The sequence below is a fragment of the Mixophyes fleayi genome, chromosome 4 (genome assembly GCF_038048845.1).
Source record: "Mixophyes fleayi isolate aMixFle1 chromosome 4, aMixFle1.hap1, whole genome shotgun sequence".
Lineage (NCBI taxonomy): Eukaryota > Metazoa > Chordata > Amphibia > Anura > Limnodynastidae > Mixophyes > Mixophyes fleayi.
In genome coordinates, this window is record NC_134405.1 from 83,989,050 (window position 1) to 84,004,208 (window position 15,159).

The 15,159-nt window shown below is 39.8% G+C and overlaps 1 protein-coding gene across 10 annotated transcripts in view; it reads right to left on the reverse strand.

Moving 5' to 3' along the window:
• The window catches only part of MEF2A (myocyte enhancer factor 2A), a 92,248-nt gene that overhangs the window by 19,035 nt on the left and 58,054 nt on the right, over positions 1–15,159 (reverse strand). For 4 of the 10 annotated variants that reach the window (XM_075207685.1, XM_075207681.1, XM_075207683.1 and 1 more), the window contains exons 4-7: positions 8,520–8,636; positions 8,314–8,451; positions 3,737–3,959; positions 1,722–1,781 (exon numbers count right to left, since the gene is read on the reverse strand). In XM_075207685.1, the coding sequence (XP_075063786.1) occupies positions 1,722–1,781; positions 3,737–3,959; positions 8,314–8,451; positions 8,520–8,636 (538 nt within the window). The remainder of the gene's footprint in view (positions 1–1,721; positions 1,782–3,736; positions 3,960–8,313; positions 8,452–8,519; positions 8,637–15,159) is intronic. The other 6 variants (XM_075207689.1, XM_075207687.1, XM_075207690.1 and 3 more) reach the window with 4 other exon arrangements.

Consider the following 15,159-nt stretch of genomic DNA (forward strand, 5'->3'; position numbering starts at 1 on the left):
ATGCCCCACCCTCTTACAGAACACCAGAACTGATAAGATCACATAACATTAAAAACAAAGAATTAAAAATTTCATGTATTCTCAATTGTTCCTGAAGAATTACTTTACATTCATAGGGGGGCAGTCAATTAGTAGTGAACTACCCTCAGATTCTTGCGGGGAGTTCAGTACCCAAAACATCACAGAGCTGCGGCCAAAACTAAGCGATGTTCTGGGTTCCGTTAATACCCATGTGGCCACACATTGCATGAAGCTCCTACAGTATCTGCCCTTTAATGTCAGCAGTGGTAAGTTCAGTCATAGCTCAGTTATCTATACCCTGATTTAGGATAGGTCAGGCTAGTGAAGTTCAGGCCTAGTGTAAAATTACTCTTTCCTGCAATGCAGTAAATTTATACTTCCAGAATGTTTCTTGTGAGGTGGCCCTTTATCTGCATTATTGCAATGCATTTCCTCCACAGTATGCTAGGTAATATATTACAGTAAACATGCAACAAATACAGATTACACCATAAACAATGGTAAGATTAAAAACTTTTTGTGAAGGTACAACAGGAACTTCTGGTCAGCGTCACCATAAATACAGGCAGAATTAGGCCCTTTTGCTGGATGACCGCATGTAATAAGTAGTGCCATCAGATCCACTTCCGTTTTCTTACTTCTGCTAAACTGTGGCAGCTTCTTGTATTACACATTTTGCTTTAAAAAGATAATAATGTACCATTTTTTTCATTTACCATTGTTAATTTTTCCTTGTCTTTCACCTCATAGTTATGTTCCGAGTACCATAATAAACAGTCACACATCGTGCAAGGCTGCTGCTAATGCTTTCATTCCTCGTTTCTCTAACATTTTTCATAGCACTTTTTATTTTTATGTGAATGACCCCTGCTGATAAGACAATTATCTTGGTATCATATAACAGATAAGATAAGGTCCTCCTACATAAAGGTAGACTTACCAATCAAAATTAAACCCTATTATATTAAGGCCCACATGAATATAGAATGCTAAATTAATGGTCCAGGAACGCTGAAACTCTTTAAACAGGTAGAATATTAACAGATGAGGCAATAGCTGCGTATGAGCAAACACACTCATTTTTTAAGTGCTGAAAAAATTTCCCTCCATGTAAAATATAGCAACCAAAATGTCACATGTGAACAGTACTGCTTACACATATTATGGGAGCCAATCATTTTACACAATTTCATTTGTAGTGATGGGAATATGTAGAATACTTTGTTTACAATAATGAATAAACTAACGCATTTAGGGCCTGATTCATTAAGGATCTTAACTTAAGAAACTTCTTATTTAAGTCTCCTGGACAAAACCATGTTAAAATGCAAGGGGTGCAAATTAGTTTTCTGTTTTGCACATAAGTTAAATACTAACTTTTTTTTCATGTAGCACACAAATACCTGATAGCTTATTTGTACACTGAAATTTAAAGTTGATATTTGTGTGCTACATGAAAAAACAGTCAGTATTTAACTTATGTGCAAAACAGAATACTAATTTGCACCCCTTGCATTGTAACATGGTTTTGTCCAGGAGACTGAAATAAGAAACTTCTTAAGTTAAAATCCTTAATGAATCAGGCCCTTAGTCTCTATTTGGTCACTTGTATGTAGAGGTAGGTTTCTCCCCTAGCCATAGAGACGGATTTTAATGTGCAGTCCCCATGCCTAGAAAATAGAAGCTGTGATCGCACTCACCCACTGGACTGGCACTGGCTCCATTTGGTACAGAAATGTCGGACGCACATAACATTACACCTGTCAAAATATTATGATAGAAGTTTACTGAAAATGATTGTGATACAGAATTGAATCCATTTGGCAAAACAGCATTTGCTTCCATATTTACTATTCTACGCAGTGCGACATAAGCAGTTAATGTGCACTCATTCTAAACCTACTCTGTTCTATTGCGCCATTCAGAACGATGTATAGATGTTCTGTCTGCGGCACAGTCAGGGAGTGAATCGATTAAGAGGCTTGACACCATAACAGGAACTTTAGGCAGCTGGACACCCAACAGATACATTCCAGATAACATTTAGCACCAGTCCAAGTGACTATCTCAAACCTCAGATGGGGTATCCTGAAAAGTTGTGGTAGGAAAAACACAAATGCATGCACTGGGAAAAATGCAGTAAACACATTTGTTAGAGGAGACATTTAATACAATATGTCCACAAGCCCCCACACCAGAACTGTACAATAAAACAGCTGCACCTAGGTACTGTGGATAGGGACATAGAGAGGCCATGCCTTTATGTATTATGGATTTCAAGCACGAAGCAATGTAGTCATCCTGAAACACAATGGGCACATAACACAGCGTTTATTCTTATCAAGTAGCCACCATTCATAGGTTCAACACCTTTCCTGTATCTAATCGCTGCAGGTGGAAACAGTTTGAGGAAAATAAAATATTTGTATTTCCTAAAAAAAGGTTATTTACATTCTTTTTTGTTTTTCACTTTTTTTGGATTTCAAACCAAACCATTTAAATGCAGATTACATTGTAACACGATTGCAAGTACTATATCCTGTGCCCCAAAATAGACATATTGCTATATTCCAATAAATGCACATTATATATATTTATATTGTACATACATACGTGCATATACACACGCGTCCTGTTATAAATAGTATTTATTAGTGTAGGCACCACCATCTGAATGAGGACACTTTGTCACCGTAGATGGCCTTTCACAATTTGATCAAAATGAAAGCTCATGTTTCTTTCAGATATTAAATTCTGTAATACGGCCATACAATATAATACACAAAAGATTCTTCTTGGGATTAGTATGTCTTAAGTATGTTCTTTTGTGTGTAAAGTGTGCTCCTGCATTCTTATCCTGTACCTTGAATGCAGTCACAGCTGTGGAGCACCTTTCTAGACATTTACACAGATTCGGGTGTGCAGACTAAACCCCCTGTATACTACAGATACACCTGTAATGGCAGCACAGAGTCCCATAATCACAGGAAACCGGCACAACATGCTAACCCACTAGCCTGCTCCCAGTGCTTTCCCCTAACTGGGTCAAAATAAAAGTTATATACACACGACCATGGCCTTATCTGTGTGGAATTTGTATGTTCTCCCCGTGTTTGCATGGGTTTCCTCCAGGTGCTCCGGTTTCCTCCCACACTTCAAAAACATAAGGATAGGTCAATTGGCTGCTATTAAATTTTCTCCCTCGGTCTATGTGTGTATGTCAGGGGATTTAGATTGTAAGCCCCAATGGGGCAGGGACTGATGAGAAGGAGTTCTTTGTACAGCGCTGCGATATTCATGGCACTATATAAATAAATAGATGATGATGATGATGATTGCTATATATAAAAGGAAGCAAGCCAGTGACACACAAAAGGTATGGAAGCTCACCAGTAATGAAGGGTCCATTCTAAAGTGGAAAATTATATTTTTAATGACACATATCACAGACCTAATCGGGTACCTGTTTTAGAGATAAGAGTACATGAATCTTGTAATATCTGGCGGGAGGGATTTAGGATCACTTTAGCCCAACATAACCTTAATGGATGCTCTGTCTGAGTTATCTGAGGGAATTAATAGTCCACCAGTGTATCCATATCGACGACTGTCAATCCAAATCAGGCCCAGGGTCAGACTTTGATATTACATTTGCAGCTTTTAGCTACACCCATTAGAATGGGCAATTAAATGTAAAGCAGCCATGGCTTCTTACCTGCATTACCAGTGCTAGGTGGTCTCTGTGACACTCCTGGAGAACCCACGTTTCTATGTAGCGCTGTCTGAGGAGGGGACAGCATGCCTGTGTCTGTAAGTGAGGAGCTGGCAGCCAGTGAAGGCGTGACAAGCGTGTTCCCTGGAGAACTGTAGGACAAAGTGTTTTGGTTGGACACTGGGACAGTCACAGACATTGAGAAGCTTTGCTGCTGCAGTCCGGGCTGTAGAAAGAAGAATGGGGAATAGTATTACTTCCAAAAGCCAGAAAACAATTTAATACAGTGTTTAAAATCTGCAGTCATGCTGTTTTGAATGGTAATGCAAACCAAGCAATGAAAATGAAACATATCCACTTAAAGGGTCAATAGCATAAACATAAAAAGTGTTCATAGGTATGTCAGCATAATATATTGTATCATACAGTATAAAGACAGGACGTGGGTGGACGTTATGCGCTGAGCAGATGTTTGTATTACTAAATAAAATATAAGCAAATAATTTCCTGGAGATTACAATAAACAAGGTCTCTAATTGTTTATCTTTTTATATCTATTATTTCATAAAAACTGAAATATTTAAGTGACCATGGAAAGAGTATTATTAACAATATATGTTATACTTGTGGTCCAGTTACATACCGTAAATGCATTATAAAGCAGTGGCGGATCCAGGGGGGGGTGATCGGGGCGATCGCCCCCCCTATCAGGGGCTTGCTGCCGACAGCTGCACACTGTGCAGGTCCGTTCAGCAGTGACAGTATGCTGCCCGGCTGCTCTGATTGTGTTTTAAACACAATCAGAGCAGCGGGACAGCACACTTTCACTACTGAACGGACCTGGACATACTGTGCAGCCGCCGGCAGCCTTAGAACACAGAAAGGGGGCGGGGCCTAAATTGCCCCCCCTAAAATCGCCCGGGGTAGGACAAATGTCTGGGTCCGCCCCTGGTATAAAGTAGACCTGTGGCTCTCCAGCCGCTTTGGCACTATAAGCCCCTGCATGCCTTGAGAGTCTCTACAATTCTCCTAGCCGTAGTAGAACTACAAGTCCCAGCATTTCCTGCTAGCTAAAAGCATACGAAGATTTCTCATTCAGCTGCAACAGCTGGTTGCCTAAGCCTATTAGAAATAGAATATGTATTCATTTTATAATGTAGAGGAGTTTTCTTCCCTACACTAAATACTTTGAAATGGACAACGTCTAAGGTTACATTATTGGTATCAATGCTGGATTCTCCTGTATTCAGATGCTACAACTCCCACATGATGTCTGTAAGATCACGTGACTTAACCAAGACTGCATTCCACTGCGAGCAATGGCAGAACAGTGGTTTCATTACACCCAGACCATGTAAAATATTTAATAAAGAGGTTTCTTTCTGCATCTGTAAAAGCAGTCACTCCCTCACATCTTCCTTCCATGTAAACACACCGAGTATGGGACAAATCAAGCCCTCCATTATACAGTGCATGCTAGCTGTACTGGCAGCCCTCTCATTCAACACTGTGGTTAGGATTGCGGCATCGCAGTCCTGGGAAATCGGTTTTGACTCCATGGTGCTATGAGAGGGGAAATTGTATGTCACACCTGTGTTTGTGTGAGTCTCTCCTGGGTGCTCTGGTTTCCTCCCATGGCCCACAGACATGCTGCACTGTAACTGAATGTACCCTGGTGTACATACATGTTTGTGTGTGTGCGTGAGGAGTAAACTGAAGCAGGAACTGACATGCTGAATGAAACAAACAATCTCCTTGTACGGAGCTGCAATATATTGAGGTGCTACCACATTCCACAGAGCTGAAAACAGAAGATATAGAACACAGTGCACACAATGGAAAAGAAACAAAAATGGACCAATAAGCAAAATATAGACCAGGCAAAGGCAAAATGCAAAATGCAGTACATTCAAGTGGTATAAATACAATAGTAACAATGTGAGATTAAGCATAATAAATAAGATGGAAAAGCTTTTAGTAAGTTCTCATTTTTCGCTATACAATAAAACACATTAAAAGGCACAATTTGTATAGGCTTCTATGCATCTTGGCAATATGTATCCCACAAGTGATCACTAATCCAGGCACTGGTGATTTGAGTACAGTGCAGGAGAGGCAAAATAAAAATAATAATCTGTCCTTATACAATAGGCTTCTGTGACATTCCTTTTACTACAGGGACTCAGAGATAGGTTCCCACCACAGAACTCCTATATGGTACGAGTTTAAATGATTTGGGGGATTAAAACAAGAGTACAACTGGTCAGAAACAGATTTTTTTTTTGCCTATCCATGTAGTGATCTCTCATTGGGCAAAACATTGTATTAAAAATAAAAAATGACTATACTATTTTCTTGCTCTACTTTATATCTAAAAGGCTGATCTGTTTTGTGGTTTTGGATGCTGGAAGGAGCAGCAGTCTTACAGAAGAACTCATACTAGAAGTAATTTGCATATATACCTACTTACTGTGATAACGAAAAGGTTGCACATTAGGATCAAGATAATGCAATGTGTTTAGTAAGTTTAATATGGGGGAGGGGGAAACCCTTTTAGTCTATTGCACTGTTGCAGGCATTTCTCCAGCTGGGGCATACTGCTGTGATGAATATATATATATGCTTAAGTAAAGTAGTAAAGTATTATTTTCATGTGCTTAATGAAGGTATGGAAGTGCTGGATTAAGAGTTGGCAAGATGAAAGGACTGTTGAGCAGCAAGTTCACCAATTGTAACAATCTCACATGATCATCGATCAGATCTAGAAGCAATATGCCTTCAATTCAAGTTAAATCTGATAAATTGAAGATGTGCAATCTCTGGAGTCAGATGTTTGGGCTGGAAATGCAATGAGTTTCCACCCCAATCAAGTCAGCATTTACATCTGCTTTGCAGCTCATTCACCTGGTAAAGTAACATTACCTCCAGTCTTTGGCACCAAATACCAGAGTTGTGTAATTTAACATATTAATAAACAAACAGGGATGCATAACAAAATAGAAAAAAAAAAAAAGAAAAAGAAAAATAACTTGCAAAAACAGCTTTACATTTCCAGAAACATGTTGGCAGATTGTGAGGAAAGCCCATCTGTTTATAGAAATAATTGCACTGAATTCCTGGAAAGAATGGAGTACACACTGAGGCAAATAAAAGAATGAATTCTACAAACATTATTCTCGTATCTGCAGGGGATTACTTTTCATAAATTACAATGACAAACATTGCATTCGTTTTTCTGCGCTACTATTCTATATTGGCATAGCGCGGGCTTATTACACTAATTGAACTCAGTACAAAATGACTTACTTTATAAAGTGTTAGGTCCTCTTTTTGGCATTAAAAGTGTATGAAAGTTGTTATTTTTTTTAAGTGTACCCTAATAGAAACCAGTAACCTTGTGCCTCAGCGGTGGTAGTCAGTTAAACTGTACTGACTACCCCGACACTGAAGACGACTCCGATTTCATACTACAACGACCTGAAAAAAACAAAAACTGCTTACCAGGATGCAGATGACTTGATGGGACGACTCGCTCTGTTGCAGACTCTACAAAATAATGTCATGAGACAGACCCGCCTGTCATTAATGTCATGTACGTATTATTTTAGGGGTTAGGGTTAGGATTAACCCTAACTCCTACCCCTAACCCCTAAAATAATACGTACATGACATTAAATGACAGGTGGGTCCATCCATCGCCGCTTTAACACAAGCCGCGGTTTCTCATGATGTCATTTTGTAGAGTCAGCAACAGAGCAAGTCGTCCCATCAAGTCATCTGCATTCTGGAAAGTAGTTTTTTTTCCAGGTCGCTGTAGTATGGAATCGGAGTCCTCATGTCGTCGTCTTCAGTGTCGGGGTAGTCAGTAATAGGTACTACACCCGTGCCTCAGTGAGGTCACTGGTTCTCAATGAATTAACAGCCTGCCATATCCTGAATCTCTGACCACAAAACGGCTGCCTACATGGGTTTATTTTACAACAGAGTTGCCTATTCTCCTGGAATGTCCAGGAGATTTGTGAACTTGCGGGGGACCTTCCAGACTACCAGGATAGTGGGCAATTCTCCCAGAGAACACTTACCTGCTGCAAAGTGGACAGGGACATAACACTTATCGAGTCACCAACCCTGCCCACCTCAGTAAACACAGAGAGGCAGGGGCATGATGATATGAATAGCGTCATCACAACCTTGACGCTCAGTGTTTACTGAGATTGCAGGTGCTTGACGACATAATCGCCCTGCCTTCTTAATGACACAATGTCCGCCCACCACCACTTTTCCTACCTCGCCTCCGAATCTGCTCTAAGGGTAAGTATTCTTTAATATTAGCACCAGGCCATGATATCATAGTTTAACATTTTTCATATAGACTTAAGTTTTACCCAGTGCCTTTTATTTCATGGTTAATGGCTAATGTTTATTAACTTAGAACAGATTCCCGGGTTTTCTTTTGAAAGCCTATATTGTCCTTATTTTTACTACAGACTATGCTCTTTTAAGATCTCTTTCTTATGGCACCTAATTGGTACTTCTTTCCCATTATCTGGAATAAAAACCAAACAAACACTTGTACTCACAGAGATTTTATGATTGCGCATCATATTATCAAATTCCTCGTTAATTTTTTTGTACTTTTCCTCGGTGTGGGGGGTAAGGACATAAGAGCCATCTGGGTCCGGGCTGTCGCACCCTCTGTGTTCCTTCTTGTTCAGTGCCTAGACAGTGAAGTCAATAAAAAGGATCAACACATACAAGGAAGGGAAGGAGGGTGAAAAATACTTACAGGGTCTCGCTTGAAAACAAAATCACTATCTTCATTTAGTTTGCTGAATGTGTCTTCCTCAAAGTATCTCTCAGCATCTGGGCTCTCACAGCCATCTAAGCCTTTCTTTTTGAGAGTCTGAAACACAATTGGAAAATTCACACGCAAACTGCACTAACCGAGAATGCAGAATTTGGGTCTAAATGAGTCCTGCCGTTATAGACTGAAATACTCCTTTATTCCATTTTTTTCATCTTGGCTTCAAATATGCAATTTGACTGCAGATTCAGCTACTAAAACCAAACAATGGGGACAAGTGAGGTGTCACCGCTTTGTTTTGGCTGAAATGACAGAGATTTTATCCCTCCTTGGAATTGAGAGATAGGAGCGCTTACAGAAAATATGCTTATTATATATATATATATATATATATATATATATATATATATATATATATATACACACACATATACACACACATACATATACACACATACATATACATATATACACACATATACACACACATATATACATATACACACACACACATACAAATACACGCACACATATACACGTATACATACATACATACACTCACCCACCCATACATATTCACCATATTCACACTAGAGATAGGTGCAAGCTGTGATGAGCCATGAAACAGTTAAAGAAAGGGTCTGTGATAAATAGATACTGTAGCTACACACGAAAAAGATATACCTGGCGCTAAAATGCAGAAATAGACACTGTAGCTACACTATCTTTTTATTTCAAGTTATACGTTATCTTACTAAATCTAGAATGTGATCATAAGATTCTAGCTGCAGAATGTCCATTTTCAAGGATGACATTGAAGATTTTTGCACTACTAGGTCTCTTCCTATAATTGTGTCACACAATTATGGGATGGGTTAGACTAGGGAATTTCCGTGTCTGCTTTGACTCATCCACCGAGTCATGGGCCAGATTAATAACCCATCAGTGGCCTCTCCCAGAGCACACCGCCTAATCTTCTAAACCAAGCAGCAATAGAATTCTCAGCACTAGAGGAACAATTCTATATAAGCAAATAATCTAAATCACTTTAGTATTGTGTACAATTAATTGCCCCATTCATTCTTATAGTTAATAATTAAACATGTATCGGCCATGTGGTTGGTAACCCATATACAAATTTTGCTATGCCACATATAAATTGTAATTTATTATTCACCAGTCTGCCTTATTAATACATGATTCTGCATAATGCTGAGCAGAGATGGGTTAAACATTTTGTAACAATACACTGTAATTGGTTAATTTGTGGCAGGTTGGAGGTGATCATTAGCTAAAATGTCCTGCTAGATCCTCTTACATTACTTTGACATGTATTCTGTGTCTCCAAAACCTGGCTACATCAGCACATGAGAGAACAGGTGTAGCTTTCTCTAGCACCTGTCACTGCGGCGAGCAGGGCCCGGCCAATCAGGTGGGTCAGAGCACGGACACAGCCATACATGGAGCTGTTGTTTCAGTCTTTGAAGGTCGGGATGTTGCTCTACTCCAAAACCTTCCTGGGCTGTCAGTAATCTGTGGTCACTTTATCTGCTTGTTATTGTTAACCCCCACCACGCTGGGAGTCCTGCCTAATGCCGAGCACATTGTGCCAGTCTTAGCAGTTCAGTGAAGCTATTATATGACCAGCTTAGATCCGAGGCCCTTCTACATGCGAGAATGCTTTGGTGTGCCAAGTTTGTTTTCACAAAGGATCTTGCTTGATTTTTATTGTACATTAATCCCCATCTTATTACCCTCCTCCTAATGCATGTTCCCCCCATCCCCATCTTTACACCAAATCCTAGATAGTACTGTGGCATAAACTGATCATGTGACAATAATTTCCTATACTAGAGCACTGTGCCATTTACATCATTAATGTCCCTTAATTTTGCCAATTAAAGTTTTCCACCAGCTTTGCCGATTTCCATCATATTTTAGGATATCACAATTGGAAGGGGAGTGGGGTAAATGAATAAGCACATATTAAACCAATGACCCCTAATAAGCCTTAACATGGAAAAAAAGCAAAGCATACTGTACATTTGTAATAGGACACGATTACTGGCAGGTATTCCTACAGCTGGTGACATGCAATCAAAACAAATGGCTCAGACAGTTACACTGGACAGGGTAGTAGTTTAAAAAAAAGATGTTGCTGAAGTTTTAAGGAAACTCATTTTATTTTATGTGGTTTTACTATGTGGGGTAAATGTGTTTACATTAAATTGACAGCAATTCTCATTTATCTTTGTCTCCAGTGCACTGGATAAAGATTAGTGCATTACTAACAAATCAGCATGTTTAGCAAATCAGAATTCTCCAACAGATAGTATTATAGGGGAAAGCTTTAATCTGCCGGCAATGACTGGGAAGTATGTGGGAGATGGGCTCTCAGTAAAGCTGGGTACACACTACACGGTTTTCATCCAATAATCGGCTCAAACAGCCGACATACGACTGCTCGTTCAAAATTCGGGTCAGTGTGTGCAGTGACACGATGGTCGAAAGTCTGCCCAAATAGACGATTATCGCCTCATTTAGTTGGTCGTACCGTTTAATATTTTCGGTCCAATCTCGTTTCCGCTGTGTAGTGTGTATAAACTTCCGACCGATCCACAACAGTGAGTACAAAATTACAGTCATTGCTCACGACAACATAAAAAGTTGCTAAAGGGACGACCGCTCTTCCCTTTATCGTCCTAAACAAGGCTAGTGTGTATGCAGTCCATGGACCGAGCAATCGGATCATCGATCGCATGTAAAATCGCTCTGCATAAAAAGTTGGTTGAAATTTCTGTAGTGTGTACCCAGCTTAAGACAATGGAGGTTCCCACCTCAATGAGGGGATATCACAGAAAGGTCAGTGTTACCTGTGAGCATTTTATACATGCGCACTAGAAACATTAACAAAACAAAATTCATGGCCGCTTTAGGACACATAATTGTGTGCAATTTTATAGTTTAAATATTGTACTTTGCTTGAAGCCAATAAACAAACAACATTACAAGAGGAGCCAAGCAGAGTAATAAAAACACGTTAGGGCCTTTAAGGACTGGCAGTACTTCATACGCCAGCAACACCCAGGCAGCAGCTAATGACCGCTTGCACTTTCATCCCGGGAGTTAATGGAGGATACTCCAATGACCCCAATACGTTCACTTGTGCAGGCACGGAGAGAAAACCATGCCCCAGTGTAAACACTCGCAAAATGCTCAGAGCATATATTTTGGCGCCAGTGCGTAAGTGCCCACTGCCAAGAGTTCCACAACAGAAAACTTTTACATGAGTAAGAATAAGAACAGGCTTCCATCTTCCAAAATCCTTTCTGGGCTGTCGCTTTTTACTGGTCTGCACCTTCAGTGCTCATTCACATCTTGTGCTGCCTTAGATAGAAAATAAGCACTAAACTTGTTTCTAACCCATTTACTTGTGAGCTGGAGATTTCCAACGACATGTAGGAAGAGGGATTGCGACAGTGGTCTGAGCTCTCTTTACTCCACTCATTCCCTCTTCAGAGAATTTTGCAGGAAGTTTGGTGGAAAAGTTTTAATATTGTTATCTTTTCCCAACCAGAACATGGCAGAAAACAATAATATTTAACAAATCAATTGACGAAATTAAAACTAAATTGACTGGTTGCAACTTTTACCTGTTAAATTATTTCTCAAACAAAACACATCATGGCCAGGTTTCCATGCACTATTTGAATACTCAGTTCCAATACTACACCCAGATAGGGCCTCGGTTCCAATACTACACCCAGATAGGGCACCCGGTTCCAATACTACACCCAGATAGGGCACCCGGTTCCAATACTATACCCAGATAGGGCACCCGGTTCCAATACTACACCCAGATAGGGCACCCGGTTCCATTACTACACCCAGATAGGGCCCCGGTTCCATTACTACATCCAGATAGGGCCCCGGTTCCATTACTACACCCAGAGAGGGCCCCGGCTCCAATACTACACCCAGGTAGGGCCCCGGCTCCAATACTACACCCAGATTGGGCCCCGGTTAGAATAGAAAAGACATAGCCCTAGTACTATGAGGCAGCAATACTAGCCACTGTGCCACCTTGTTTCCCATCAACAACACTATACTGTAACATAAATAGTATGCAGACAAGCAGCCAGAACCGGGCAGGAGTCTGGGTTAGGTCATGTCGCTATCCAAACAGCTGAAGCGTGTTTGGCAAGTTTGTGGTTGCTGCAGAGGAGTAATGACTACACAAGACCAGCAGAAGATCTGGCTCCACATCCTTCTGATCTCCTCCCACGGGCAAGCTGTGAAATCAGGTGGCAAGCAGTCAAACAAACCACCAGTAAGACTTTCTTCCCTCGATACCAGGCAACACATTGGAAGTATTTCTATAAAAACAGAACACACATGAACAGCCACTAAGGTTGTCATGGCGATGGCCCATTAGGGAAGTTCACTGAAGATCTAGTTTTCAAATCACAGACCAATTCAAAGCCAGCAATAAAAAAAAAAAAGTTAAATAAACTGAAACACTATTTTAACAATACCCATTTTCTGCACACCATATACAAAGACCTCTTTATAAAGTGAATGGAAACTAAACAATTTGTTTAAATGCCTTTAAAAAACATTTAAAAAAGGTATTTTGAAATAGATACATCATTCATACATACTGAGCGGGAGTTGCTGTGCTCCCATGAGGCTGCACTGTGCCATATGTGCTGAGACAAATGGTCTAATTATTAATTTTTATAACAGGGAAATGATGAAAAAAACATCTTTGCAGCAAACTTAGCAGATAACACTGCAGCTTATTTTTTTTTAACCTGGGTCACTGACCAAGGATGTGGCAAGGACTTTCACTGAAATATGGCATGCTTCACTGAGCAACTTGCAAAATCCTGAAAGATCCAGTTATTTGGCACTCTGGCTGAACCCAACAGGGTACCATTAGGGCAGCTAGAGTGTGATTACATACATGGCCTGATGTGGTCATTGTCAGACTGCATTTTGCATTCTTCCTATCCATATATGATTCAATGTGCAGCCAATTAGGTCTAAAATGACTATAGATGGAAATACTGGGCATATATGGATTGCTGACTACAACATTTATCTTGTAAAACTGTCCGTTTCTCCTAACCTGGAACACATCCAATATCTGGCAATTTTTACCTTTATCTCTTCACTCATGTGGACTAGAGAGAGTTATCACATTCTTCCAAGATACCAGGAAGGCTTCAAAGTGAGAATACACGGACAACCAAGTATGTAGGCACAAGCAATATGCGGCGCCTGCTTAAAGATTAACTAGTGCGGAGGAAAAATGCAATGCAAGGTTTCTGGCAGCGAAGAAATGTACAGAACGCCGTCACCTTAGCTCTGCGGCCACAATGCCGCTTACTGAATCATCAATATCTCATATAAATCAACATAAAAAAATCAATTACAATATTAGTACAAAATAAAATAAGTAATAATGGTTGCTACAGAACTGGAGAATTGCTGATGTTAGTTTCTTACAAATATTAATGGGGTTTGCTTGCCTGCTAATGCCCAAATAAGTATTGTATTTTTAAATAATTAATTGTGGGGATACATCCACCAGGGAAGTCTTGGCATTTGCAATGCACATTACAAACCTTATACATTACAAACCAATACTTTACACAATACATGGTAATGTGAAGCAGCAGCAGTTGACATCGAAATTTATAAAAGGCATAACTGCAAGACAATCAAACTATGGTTATAAGAAAAGACATTTTATTGGGGGAAAATAAAATAAAAAAATTAGTATCACATGGATAAGCTCCAAACTTTTGTGATGCTAATTTGCAGCGATAAGTATAATGCTGTGAGGACTACTCCTAAACACACATGCTACAGTGCAGACAGAGCTTGGTTCTATAGCACTACAGCGTTGGTACATGTGATGTGCCCTGGCCGGATATCTCAGTAGTCAGGGACAGATCCGTGCATCATTGTAATAGGCTGGATGCATCACAGTTATATGGGGTTAATGCCTTAAAAGAAGATGGAATTGTGCAGTAGGTAAACTATAATTTTATTCTATAATGGTACTTTATTCCAATATTAAAAGATTGGTACGTCATAAAATAATGGGAACCACTGATGTAGGCCAACTAGGCAATATGGGTAGCGCAATTTAGTTAGTAGCTATAAATGGCGTAGGTTACTTGTATGGTTTTTGTACTTTAGACATAATATACAAAAGGTGCATATTATTAATTTTTTTTATTAGGGGGTACTCCCTCACAATTATCCATCAGTGGAAACTCTAAATAGAACCGTGATTATACCCAGGACAGGTACTTGGTTAATCATTTTACTATGACTGTATGATTAAGTAGGAATGACAGCAGCATCCCAAGTCATGTGACAAGAACATTTACCTCAGGGGTAATTGAATAAACAGGGAATAGAATGAAAAGTATGCTCCTCCAACTTGACTATAGAAGGCAGACAAAACATTAGTATAATACCTTCTGACCAACATTGCAACACACACAGCCCACTCAGTACTTTTACCTTTGCAGTCTGGCTGGTCCATTGTGCAATATGATGTAGCACATGCCCTTGTGTTTCTAACTCCCACTGTCCTATAGATTGT